The sequence below is a fragment of the Callospermophilus lateralis genome, chromosome 14, assembly GCF_048772815.1.
Source record: "Callospermophilus lateralis isolate mCalLat2 chromosome 14, mCalLat2.hap1, whole genome shotgun sequence".
Lineage (NCBI taxonomy): Eukaryota > Metazoa > Chordata > Mammalia > Rodentia > Sciuridae > Callospermophilus > Callospermophilus lateralis.
In genome coordinates this window covers 97507403-97520685 of record NC_135318.1, presented here as the reverse complement: position 1 = coordinate 97520685, position 13283 = coordinate 97507403, and the positions used below count along the sequence as shown (strand labels likewise).

The window sequence follows — 13283 nt, the reverse complement described above, 5'->3', positions numbered from 1 at the left end:
ATTCTAATCTCTGACATCTGAGCTGGGATGTTGAATCGGCGACCCTGATCTAGAAGCTCTAATACAGACCAAGAGTGAGAGTTCCTGACACTCCGACTTCAATTCCTTCCTTCCTCCACCTCCTCCTTCTCTTTCTCCACTACTAATTTTCTTGCTTTTTTTTTTTTTTGTACATAGTCCCGTTCCCAGAAACTGGTGAGAATGAAGTTGAATGTTGGACCTGAAAGTATCAACGTGAACCCACAATTAGGATCTGGCTTCTAAGGTGTCGTAAGGAACTAATTGGTTAATGTTTGCAAAATGCCAAGACACTCTTAAATAAAAGGCTTAAGTAAATAAGTTCAAAGTATTTGTAATTATTATGATCATTTCTAAAATTTATGAGACTTAGCCATAAATGTTATAATAGAATGAGGTCAACACTTTTAAAAAGAGGAAGCAGGACAGGGACTGTATATAAAGCACAGTAGACTCACTGCTTCTAACCACAAGAGCTAACTGAAGACAGGTGAGTATAAACAGGTGTGGAACTTGTGCTGGGCTAAGTTAGGGTTAAAAAAAGAATCTAGTATAGGGAGGTTGATTGATAATGATTGTGAATCTGCTGCTGAGTAGATTAGAAAGGTTGGATCAGATGAAACTTTTGGAACTTGCAAGAAAAACCAAGTTTTGAAACCTATATAGATGATAGGAAATTCTTTTTCCTGGTCATTACAATACTTATAAAAATTTAGATCTTTTTTTTTTCCCAGTACTGGTAACTAAATCTAGGGCCTCATGCATGCTAGGCAAGTGCTTCATCCCCAGACCTTTTTAATTTTAAAAACAGTGTCTTGCTAAGTTGCCCATGCTGGCCTTGAACTTTTGATCATCCTGCCTCAGTCTCCCGAGTAGCTGGAATTATAGGTGTATACCACTTCATCTGACTTAGATTTCTATTAATATATAGTTTCTTTTGGATTTGTGTGCATGTGCAAAACAAAGAATGGAAGAACAAAATCTTGTGTGCATTTAATAGTAGTAGTATTAGATCCAATGACTGTCTTTGTTAATGCAAAGCCAGAGGACGAAGGTGTTTGTGTTTTGCAGGATGGTAAATCTCTTCCTTGCACTTGTGCTCCAGTCTTGCAAATGTTAGGCTATCCCACATTCTGTAAGTATTGGGTCTACAACAGAGTCTGCTTTTCTCTGAAATCTGTGAAAAAACTAAGTCAACTTATCTAACAGCTTAAGTCTTAGCTATTAGAGTAAAAAAAGAGAGACAAGCTTCCAGAGTGTGTGCATGGGACACAGGTCAGGTCTCTTGACTTGATCTTTGTTCAGAAGGGGATATTCTTAGGCAAGTCCAACAAAAGGAGAAGAGCCTTCCTGGAGTTCTCAGCTCTGGGAACCCCAAATACAGAGGGAAAAGTAGGCAGAGAGGTGCACAGTCTCCTCAGCAGGAAAAGGATTTGCTCACAGGGAAGCAAGTGAATCAACCAAAACTTCTTGAGTTTTTCTGGGCTCACAACTCAAATTCAGCAAATACACATTTTCAGACCATGGAAAAGGCAATTAAAAAAAAAAAAAGACCGTTTAAAATGAGCTGTCATGTCATGGCATTAAATTTTACTCTAAAAGGTTAGTTTTTTTTTTTTCCCTTAGGAAAACACAATCATAGTGGCAGAAGCATTTTATATTGGTGACTGTCATTGGTACCATCATTTTAATTTGAGGACCGTTGGTGCAAAGCACTGTGCAAGACTGGGGTATTGCTGTGGTGTGAGGAGGCAGGAGACACAGGACAGCCAGAGAGGTGTGACTCAGACGGGAGGCCCCTGGAAAGGTCCACAGGCCCACAGGGAGCATCAGTGGAGAGATGCTCCAGAAACTCACCAAGGGCCACAACGTAAGTTGGTGGAGGAGGATGCCTAATGTGGATGCCTGGGGCGGTTCTCAGCTCTTCCAGGATCAGATGGGGCCTCTCAGCATGTCAGGGTGCTAATACAGCACATTTCCAGGATGGTTGGAGGGCCTCAACCACCTGGGAAGCTTTGTTCAAAGTTAAGGTGAAAATGGAGGACGTTCATAGAAAAGGAATGGGGGATTCTGAAGTGAGAGAACTGCAAGGACCAAAAGGCCATATTTCCACCTTTTCTAGGGAAACAATTGAACTGAGGAAGAAATGATCTTTATCCCTTATGAATCTGAACGAGGCTTTGGGAATTACAAAATGCCCAGTGGCATGATGCACACCTGTAGTCCCAGTGACTTCATAAGCTGAGGCAGGAGGATCACAAGTTTGAGAACCAGCCTGGGTAACTTAGGGAGACCCTGTCTCAAAAAAATAAATAAATAAGAGGACTGGAGATGTAGCTCAGCGGTAGAGTGCCCTGGGTTCCATCCCCGGCAAGTGCCCCCCCCCCACACACACACAGTGCTCAGGGGAAAGAATACAGAAAAAAGATATCTTGGCAAGGCAGCAGGAACTTGAACTAGACTCTGAGAGATTCTCCGGTTATCAGTTTCCAGGTTGGCATGTGGCTTCAGCTTGTCACACCACTTTGCTATTTGTAACCACTTTGCCATTATAGATATTGTGCTGGGCATTGAGACTCAGTATATGTCTTGGCCTAACCTTTTTATGATGGCTTTGAGTGCAGTGAGCCATAGGGATATTAACATATTAGTTCCAGTGACCAATGGACACTCCTTGAGCACACCCTAGGGATGCCTCCACCATCCCTTCTAAACATAGAGTACTTTCTGGCCTATAAAGTTGGGCCATAGAGTGGGTTGCTTCAACGTGCTGTTTATGGATGGAACACTTTGTCCATCCATATGGGAAGCTCATTGTCACTTTTTGCTCTTCCCTGATATAATGGGGAAAAATTACTTTGAAGATCTGGTTTCAAAGGCAACCACAAAGTAACTCCATGTTACTAAGTACATGGCACAGGTATTTACTTAGATTCAAACAAGTGCTTGCTCAACATATTTAATTCCATGCTTGGAAAATGGAGAAGCACTCATAAAAGCTAAATCTTTCCACTTGGGTTTCCAAGAGAAAGTATATTTTTTTTCTTGGAAAAGCAGAAAAAAGAGTGAAATACCCCAGGTTTGGCATTTGAATGTGAGCGGTGCTTTTTTCTAAGGGTCCTTTTCCATAAAGCTGTGAGTTGCCTCTGTCAAGACAGACTTTCATGAGACCATGAGCGTTTTCTGGTCTCATGCTATTCTTTCTCCATTTCTTTTTCCTGGAATTGATTGTCCTCTCTCATTCAGGGCTGGGGGCTCAGGGGTGCTAAAATAAATGATTCTCGTTGAGTTGTTAAATCCGAGAGTTCCTGCAGACCCAATTAATGTCTCAAGTTCCTGTACCTTTTTTTGGCAATTGTGCATGACATTTTCTGTTTTAACTAAGCAAAACCAGACAGACCATCTCAAAGTCATAGGGAAGAAGGCCACCTGCTCCTTCAGTTTAAGAAGATGGAACTCAGATGAATTCCTAATGCCTCTCCATCTAGAGATGGCACCTCTTAGGTATTTGGAAGAAACTGCCTGTAAGAATAACTTTAGAACAAAAGAGGGCTGGGGCTGTAGCTCAGTAGAGCTATGTGTCTAGAATGCAGGAGTCCCCAGGTTTCATGCCCTGCTTTGAGAGAGAGAGAGAGAGAGAGAGAGAGAGAGAGAGAGAAACGTGCTATGTGCCAGGTTTATACTCAGGCTCCTACACATAATGATGGTAATGATTCAAAATGGCAGGTCACCAGGCTCTGCTGATGATGGAGATGGGGGAAGTGGAAGTTTTGGGGGCAGGGAGCTGGTTCCTCCAGCATTCCCTGGGGTCAATTGTTCTGGAAGACGTTTGTGCATTAATTTGGTAGTCAGTAAGGGCAGGGCCTGTGATAGTGACTGGAGGAATGGCTGGAATGAGAGAGAAAGCATGGGAACATGATCTCCATGGCAGCCAGTTGTCAGATGACCTGTTGAGCAAGCCCCTCATGAGTGGATCCTGGGACCCCTGCCCACGACCCACCTTCCTGGGAACTTGTCTCTCCATTCTCCGTAGCTCCAGCCCAGGAGTTCTACAGAGGGATATTGGGGAACATGGTTCAAAGTCATCAAGGGTGTCTGGATTCCCAGACTGGGGCTGAGGAGCTGGAATGCCCTCAGGCTCCTTCCTTCATCCTAAGACTCAGTAGCCATTCCAAGGCCCTGAAGAAGTGTGACCTTTCCTCCAACTGAGAGAAAAGAATCCAGATTCAGAGAAATATGAATCTCTTTTCACATTATAGTTTGATAATGAAGAGGCTCTTGGGATAAGACAGGTGCATCAAATATTTGCTTTTCTGAGTCTTGAACCCAGTTACCATGTTCTTGGTATTGAGAACCAAAGCATCTTGGCATCTTAAAATAGTTAGTATCCAGTGTCTGGATGCTAGATTGAGTTCCTATAGACCAAGCAGAAGTCTTCCCATTTTTTAAGCTAATTAAAGGATAGGTGGAGCATTTGTCCCACTCTTGATTTTTAACTGTGACCCAAATCATTAATTTTCCTTCTTTGGAGATGAGTGAACTCGTTCCATTCATCTTTCTCCCATAGAAGCATTACATGTTGTTGACAGCGATTGCTGTTTTCTCATCTCCAAGCTAATTTTGATTTCAGGAGCTGTAGAGCCAGACCCTTGACATGTCTGCATTGTGGCTGTTGCTGGGCCTCCTGGCCCTGACTGGTGAGTGTGTTTCATTTTCCCCAAATGACCCTGGAGGCGGGATGGAGAAACATAAGAAAATGATGCTACTTTCATACTTGAAATTGAGGTGGAAATTATTTTTCTCGTAAGATGTCCAATAAATCCTGAAGTTAGGCACAGTCATTGACCAGCAGTCTCTCCCCTGAATGTTCCAGAATTTGGGATGGGTTATAAAGCAGGTAGTTTACAACAGGATTAAAGTCTTGTAAATATACACCAAGTGTAAATATTCACCTGCTCATTGTCTACTATAAAAACTGCTTCATCAATAGTATTTATTGAACTTATTTATAGACCATATAGTTCCATAAAAAGATTGAGCTGGTTGCAATAGTAAGACCGATATAATTCAAATAGAAAACTAGTACCAAAGAAATCAAGATGTGACCAAACTAGCAACCACCAAGGCTGACAGAGTCACTGCAATTGAATTTCAGCTTTGACCTAAACTTTCTTGCAGCTGGGATTTTTTTTTTTAAAACAAGTGAAAGTATTTGTTTTTTTTAAACAAGTTAAAGGAGTAAATGGTTCCTTAGGAAAAGCAAAACTTTTCCTGGTTCTAAATTGAAAAAATGTCTCTGATGGGGCCTTACATTAATTCATTTATTTATTGATTCATTTATTCAACCAATATTTTAAGAATTCCTACAAGGTGCCAAGCATTGGGAATGTAATGTGTTTAGGGAGAAATCTTCATGGCCGGAAGCACTGAGTGACAGACTAGTGCAATATTAAGGGTATTTGTCAATTTGTCACCTATCATAAAGATAAATGTGCACTGATTAAAAAGCTAAAAAGAACATATTGGCTTCTTTAATTTTTAGTATACTCACAAAAGACAAGGTCTTTTCATTTCCACATTTCTTTCAGATAACTCATTCCCAGTCTCTAAGGTAGAAGTATTTACCCAAAATACTAGTATTTTCAGATGTCAATCTCATGAAGCTGTCAGTAAAGACAAAGAAATTAAAAATGCATTTATGTTAATATACAGAACGCATAGGAGGTGCACAATAGACACACTGCACATACCTGAAAATCATTAAGATTTGGTGATATAATCCACTTTCATCAAAGAATAAAATACATTTTAAGAAATATGCTAGTGAGAGGTTCGCATAGGATGCAAGGATGAGAAGATTTTCTCAAGGAACAATTTCCTATCCCCTGAAGGTATCTGGTTACTGGCTCCTGCACCCACCTCCTGCAGGGAATTGTAAATTTATAGTTGTTCCTCAGTATCTGCAGGGGAAGAAGGATGGGTCCCAGGACACCAAAAATTCTCGGATACCAATTCCATTATGTAGAGTGGCATAGTGTTTGCATAGAATCCATGTGCACCCTCTTGTCTACTTTAAATCACCTCTGGATGATGGTACCTAATTCAATGGAAATGCTATGTAAATAGCTGTTGTGATGTATTGTTTAGGGAGTAGTGAAAAGAACAGAAGGTTTGTACATTTTGGTACATTTTTTCCCTAAATATTTTTAATCTGCCATTGGTTGAATCTATGGATGCAGAGACTACAGATAAAGAGGGATGATTACACATTAGAAATTCTCATCCACTAGCTACTCTCACAAATGAGATGATAATGTGAGGAAATTAGAGTCCTTGTACACTGTTGGTAGAAATACTAAAGTGCATAAGGGCTGGAAAACAGAATGGTGCTTCCCCAAAACTTTAAAAATGAAGTCACCATACAATCCATAAATTCCACTTCTGGGTATATACCAAAAAGAATTCAAAGCAAAGTACTAAAAAGATATTCGTACCCTACGTTCATAGCAGTCTTTTTCACAGTAGCTCAAATGGAAGCAACCCATGTGTCTAACAGATGCATGGGTAAGCAAATGTGGTATGTCCATACAATGGATTATCATTTAGCCTTAAAAAGGGAAGAATATTTTGACATATGGTGTAAAATGAATGAACTCTGAGGATATTATGCTAAGTGAAATAAGCCAGACAGAAAAAGACAAATACTGTATGATTCCAGTTACATAACATAGGCAAACCATAGAGAGAGACAGTGGAATAGTGGTTGTGAGGAGCAGGTGGAAGCAGGGAATAGGGACTTAATTGTTTAATGGTAAGAGTTTCCATTTTACAAAATGAAAAAATTCAAGGAGATGGTTGGTGGTGATGGTTGTACATCATAACTATATTTATATATCACTGAATTATATACTTTAAAATGGTTGAGTGATAAATTCATGTCATATATATTTTACCATAATAAAAAATGATAAATTCAAAAGAACAAAACAAAAAATACTCATCCACTCTTTCCCTGGTGTGAAGAGAAGAAATGTCCTTCTCTTCGGTGGTCCCTGAGAAATCTCGATAGTGTCCAAAACAACATCTTCTTCTCAGTGATGGCTAGGATAGCAGTGGGAGGTAGAGAAAGATGCAGAGAGAGAAAGAGAAGGAGCAGGAAGAGGAAACCCCATTCACAGACCTGGTCCTCAGCCTCACCTGCGTGTGCCCCCTTTGAAACCTTAGGCCCCACCTAGAATGGACTGCGAGAAGGTGAAGCAGACCTCAGTCCCAGGCTGTGGATGTGCATTGCCTTGGGTCTTGGTGCAATTCCTGGGAGATGCAGGCTTTATTCATGTGCCACCAGGTTGACGAGTTAGGAGTGTTTGAGGGAGAAGTGCTGAGTTCATAGCGGTGGTAAGAGAGGACCAGGGTACAGATAGTCTCTGATCTACTTTTCCCAGGAATTCCTCATGTCCGCAGGAGAAGAGGTGAGAATTCAGCAGCAAAGCCATGTCTGTGATAATTTCTTAGTATACTGTGAATTAAACTCCAAAAGATTTTCAACTGCAGAGTGAAGCTCTTGTTCTTATTGGTTTTATTATGACCTTTAAAAAACTGGTTGCCCGGGCTAGGATTGTGGTTTACTGGTAGAGCGCTCTCCTAGCACGGATGGGACTGGGTTCGATCCTCAGCACCACATAAAAATAAAGGTATTGTGTTGTGTGCATCTACACCTAAAAAATAAATATTAAAAAAAAAACTGGTTGCCATCCCATTCCTAGGAGGATGATAAGAACTATTCTAGGTCAATGTCTTAGGTTCAACTTCTCTCCATCTGTAGACTTATCTGAAAGCAGCAATTGGGGATGCTACGGAAACATCCGCACCCTGGACACCCCAGGAGCAACCTGTGGGGTTGGAAGACGTCATGGCCTGAACTACTGTGGTACGCATAACCTCTGGGTCCACTCTCAGACTCGCGATACCCTCGTGGCTCATTTCCCACAGCCCCACGCTAGGGAGTGGTGGAGAAAGCCCTGGGTCGGGAGGCCAAGGACTGTTAAAGTTCTGACTCTGCTTTTTTAAAATTTTTTCTCCCCCAGTACTGGCTGTACAACTGAGCTACATTCCTAGCCCTTTTTACTTTTTATTTTGAGACAGGATCTTGTTAAGTTATCCTAGTTGGCCTCAAATTTGCAATCCCGCTGCCTCAGCCTCCTAAGTCTCTAGTATTACAGGTGTGCACCACCAAGCCCAGCTCTATCATTTAAAAAAAAAATATTTGTATTTGTTCTTACTAGTTATACATGATAGATGAATTTATTTTGACATATTATACATATATGGAGTATAACTTCTCATTCTTCTGGTTGTACATGATGTAGAATTACATTGGTCTTGTAATCATACATGTGCATAGGATAGTGATGTCTGATTCATTCTACTGTCTTTCTTATTCCCATTCCCCATCTCTTCCCTTCATTCCCCTTTGTCTAATCCAAGATACTTCCATTTTTCCCTACCTCCATCCCTTATTGTGATAGGCTCTGTTTCTTATAGAAATCACTTAACTTCTCTGAGCCTCTGTTGAGGGTCAAGGTCACAGTCTTTGCTTTATAGGGTTGTAAACTCTGGTCAATATAATGGGATGAGAGTGCTTTTTAAATAAAAAAAAAATTGCTAGCTAGGTAAATTAGGATCAGTTTGCACTTTCTCCAGCATTTTTTTTAAAGGTTTAAACTTACATGATTTGAAGCTAGGAATGGCAGTGAACACCTGTAAACCCAGCTACTCAGGAGGCTGAGGTGGGAGGATCACAAGTTTGAGGCCAACCTCAGCAACTTAGCAATTCTATCTCAAAGTAAAAAATAAAAAAGGGATGTAGCTCAGTGGTAGATTGCTTTTCTAGCATGCATGAGGCCCTTGGTTCAATCCCTAGAACCACACACACACACACACACACAAAAAAAAAAAATTACATAATTTCTTGGCATCACTCAGGAGTGAAAAGATGAACCATTGTGAGCAAACCTCTGGAAGACAACTCCCAGAACTTACTGAAGAGTTTAGGGGAATTTTTCCTTCACATCATAGGCCTGTTGGAAATGATGGACAGGCAGCGCATTTTACTGGGTAACCCTGTCTGGCATGTTTAAGACAGGACCACTGGTTCTCATATCCCCAGAATTATCCTGGAGCATCAGATCAGCCCCTGAACGCCTAGCTGGGGGTCACTGGTGGCCACAGAGGATGCCTGTTTTACAAGATGCATGAGACAGTGACTTAAGTTCACAGGAAGAGAGTCCTAATCTCAGGTCAGAGAGTGATCACCAGGGATGTAAGACCAAAACTTGGGCTTCTCAGCCTCGAGTGCCACCCAGATCCATGCAGCCTGCTTTTTCTCTCCCTGTTTCTTGAGACCCTGTTTCAGTGTCAGTCACACCAAGCTGCCTCCTTCCTTTGTGTGTGCTTTAGGAGTTCGTGCTTCCGAAAGGCTGGCCGAAATAGACATGCCCTATCTTGTGAGATTTCAACCCATGATGCGAACCGTTGGCCAGAGGTACTGTGTGGATCCTGCAGTGATCGCTGGTGTCTTGTCCAGGCAGTCCCAAGGGGGCAACTTTCTGGTCAACGTGGGCAACACAGGCAACGTGGGCAACATGGAAGATGGAGTCAGGGTGGTGCAGGTAACTCTCCATCAGTTAATGTCACCGGCGGCTGTTCCACTTAGAGGCACAATTCCAAGGGCACCCCTCTATAGAATCCAGAAAGATCAGTGCTGCCTAGAATCTATGAGGGCCACAGCTCTGTCCTGGGAGGCAGGAGCAGCACCTTCAGGCAGCTGCTCAGTCATCTACAATTTCTTTTCAAAGTAAATAATTTGAGGCACCCTATTCTGGATTTCTAATAAGGCACTAGTCCAGGAGAAAAATCACAGATGGCATCTTTGCTACATTATTTTCTAGCTATATGAACTTGAATAAGCCTAAGCCTCAGTTTCCCCATCTATAAAATTCCATTTTGGGGGTGTTAGTTCTGGGGATCAAGCCCATGATGCTAAGCGAGCACTCCACCACAGAGCCACGCGCCTGGCCCTAAAATGCCATTCTTGTAGAATTACTATGAAGATTCAATGAAGTAATGTGTAAAAGTATCTGATATTGGGCTGATTCTTAACAAATATTAAATTCCTTTTCCCTGACCTCTTTCTACATAATTCCTAGTTCTGAAGATGGAGTTTTATCGTTTCACTTATTCTGCCTGGATCAGTGTCAGAGAGAGACTTCCAGGGAACATATCCTACTTGCCCCCCACCCCTTGGATTAACCATCTTAGGAAATCGATGGAGGCCAGGATGAGAGTGAGGCCTGCTTTTTCTTGTTGCATCTCAGACCATCGTTATTTTGAGAAACCCAAGAGTTGATGCAGTCATTTAAAAAAGATTTTAGGAAAATTTACTGCTCAATGATGTTTAAATTGGTTTCCATGAGTCCTTGGAATGAAACTACAAACTTCACCTCAAGGTGAAGTATTTGAAAGTCTTTTTGAAGAACTGAATGGGACCCATCCTGTAATCCTTAACACAGACAATATAGATGATCCTCGAGGACACTATACTAAGGGAAATAAGCCAGTCACAGAAAGACAAATTCCACATAATTCCATTTCCAAGAGAAGTGGTGCATGCAATCCATCCTTAACAAGTGAGGAAATGGAGGCTCTCGGGGGAGTTTGTGCTGCGAAATCACATTGGGAAACGCCCAGGTGGGACCAAGGATGTCTCAGGATGTTAGGGATGGCCTCGTTTCCACGGCCCTTCTTGACTCTTTTGTAAAATATGGTTCTTGGGAAAAGGGCAAGCCTATATCCTTTGAAGAGAATGTAAGAATCCCCCAAATTGGGACATTTCTCCTAAATGTGGTGAATCCTATGTGGAGGAGGGAACCAAAGGTGTACAGGAAAGGTTAGAAGTACCTTTAGATGTTCTGGTCGTCTGCAAGGAGAACTGCAGCACAGCAGGAAGCCCTTCCTGGCTTGTTGGGAGGTTTGCATGTCAACTGCAGGAGTACACCACACTGCTTCTTCCACAACCAGCCATCTCTGGCTTCCCACTGGCCCTGTCCCCATGACACTGAAGCGATGGTGAAGTGACTACTACCTGTCCCTCCCTTAGTCCAAGCCCTGCAGCTTGATTGATTGATTGATTGATTGATATGAATATTTATCATCAGATCTATCTTCTTAATAGCTCTTACTTAAAATACCCAACAATACAATTACAATATTGATGATTATATGCACAGTGCTATACGTCAGATTTCTAGAAAAAAAATTTTAATGCACAAGTAAAATTTCATAGACATTAACTAGCAACTCAATTCCCCACCTCCCTACCACCTGGTCACCACCGTTCTGTTCTTTGTGTCTGTGAATTTGACTACTTTAGATACTTCATGGAAGTGGAATTATGTGGAATTTGTCTTTCTGTGACTGGTTTATTTCACTTAGTATAAGGTCCTCAAGGATCATCTATATAGTCTGTGTTAAGGATTGTTTTCCTTTTCAAGGCTGAACCACATTACATATAACACATATATAACATTTTCTCTGTCTATTCATCCATCAAGGACATTTCGGTTGGTTCTATCTCTTGGCTATTGTGAGGAGCTCTGCTATGAACATGGGAATACTGATATCTCATATCTCTTTGAGATTCTGTTTTCAATTCTTTTTGAAAAATACCCACAAGTGGAATTGCTAGATCATATTGCACTTCTAGTTTTATTTACTTATTTATTTGTTGAAGAATCTCCATACTGTTTTCCATGGTTAGTCGCACCACTTTGCATTCCTATCAGCAGTGCACAAAGATTCCAGTTTCTCCACATCCTCAGCAACAGTTGTCAAAAGTTTCTGACAGTGGCCATCCTAGTAAGTCTGAGTTGCTCTGCTAGCTAATCCCCCAGGGAGCTGGAAGGTAGCTTTGGTTTCCCGCAGGTGTTTCAATCGGCTTTTGCATCGCTGTGACCAATATAACTGACAAGAACAACTGAGAGGAGGAAAAGATTGTTTGTTCATGGTTTCAGAGATGCAATCCATGGCCTGCCAATTCCATAGCTCTGCGCCCAAGGTGAGGCAGAACATCATGGTGGAAGGGTGTGCAGAGAAAGCAGCTCAGGACAAAACAGCCAGAAAGAAGAGAGAGAGAGAGAGAGAGAGAGAGAGAGAGAGAGAGTTAGTTCTGCTCTCTAGCAACAAAATATAAGCCCCAAAGCCAAGTAGTGACCTACTTCTTCTAGCCTGTCATCACCACCCAGTGAAGTAGTCCTTTCAAATGATTAATCCACCATGATTGTTACAGAGGCTGTAACCTCAGTCACAGAAAGACTCATTTAAACCATAACAACAGATGGAACAAGAAAGATAGAAGGGAGAAGAGAGAGCAGCACTGGGCTTGTGTCACTGTCACCCTCCCACCTGGCTTACTTTGTCTTTCCTCTGCCCCCCTCCCTCTAGGAACCAAATCTTTATACTCCCTCATCCTGGATCACTGAATCCCAGGTTTCCCAGATAACTGGGGTTCTGACTTCTAGAATCAAAGAAATCCAGAGGCGATTTCCTACCTGGACCCCCGACCAGTACCTGAGAGGTATGTATATACTACCATCGGTCAGTCGCTTCATAGCATGGGATCTATAGGGACAGATGTGACATCACACCAGATTCCCCTAAACCACAGTTGCTCCTGAGAGGCAGTGAGGAAAGATAATAAAAGTTTTCTATTGGGTATCCAGAAGCAACAAGGGACTGTGGGGGCAGGATTAACTTATCACATGAATTTCAGGTGGACTCTGTGCCTACAGTGGGGGCCCTGGCTTTGTCAGAAGCAGCCAGGACCTGGGCTGTGACTTCTGCAATGATGTCCTTGCACGAGCCAAGTACCTCAAGAGACATGGCTTCTAGAACTTCAGGTGAAACCCAAGTTTATTATCATCCATGAGATCTCGACTATTATGCAAATAATGTCAGCCGACGGGGTTTGAAACTGCAATTCTGAGCTTGACCAGAAGATCATCAAAATTGCATGAACCACATTAAATGAAGAGTTGTTACCTGCATTTTGTCATCTGGTGAATGTGTGGGTGTGTGGTAAATGATGGGCCGTGTCTCTTTAGCACTATTTCCACAGATGTTAGCGCTCCTGTGGATCTCTGTGAAATGAATCTTATACCTCATATGATATCACTGCCAGGTTAAGCAAATACAAGCACGGAAAACTCAGT

At 41.9% G+C, this 13283-nt stretch overlaps 1 protein-coding gene across 1 annotated transcript; it reads left to right on the top strand.

Moving 5' to 3' along the window:
• The first annotated feature begins 4672 nt into the window (after positions 1–4672).
• On the top strand, positions 4673–12963 carry Lyg1 (lysozyme g1). The gene is made up of 5 exons (XM_076833975.2): positions 4673–4715; positions 7841–7945; positions 9475–9686; positions 12517–12649; positions 12845–12963. The coding sequence occupies exons 1-5, from the start codon at positions 4673–4675 to the stop codon at positions 12961–12963; spliced, it is 612 nt and encodes a 203-aa protein (XP_076690090.2).
• Positions 12964–13283: the final 320 nt, after the last annotated feature.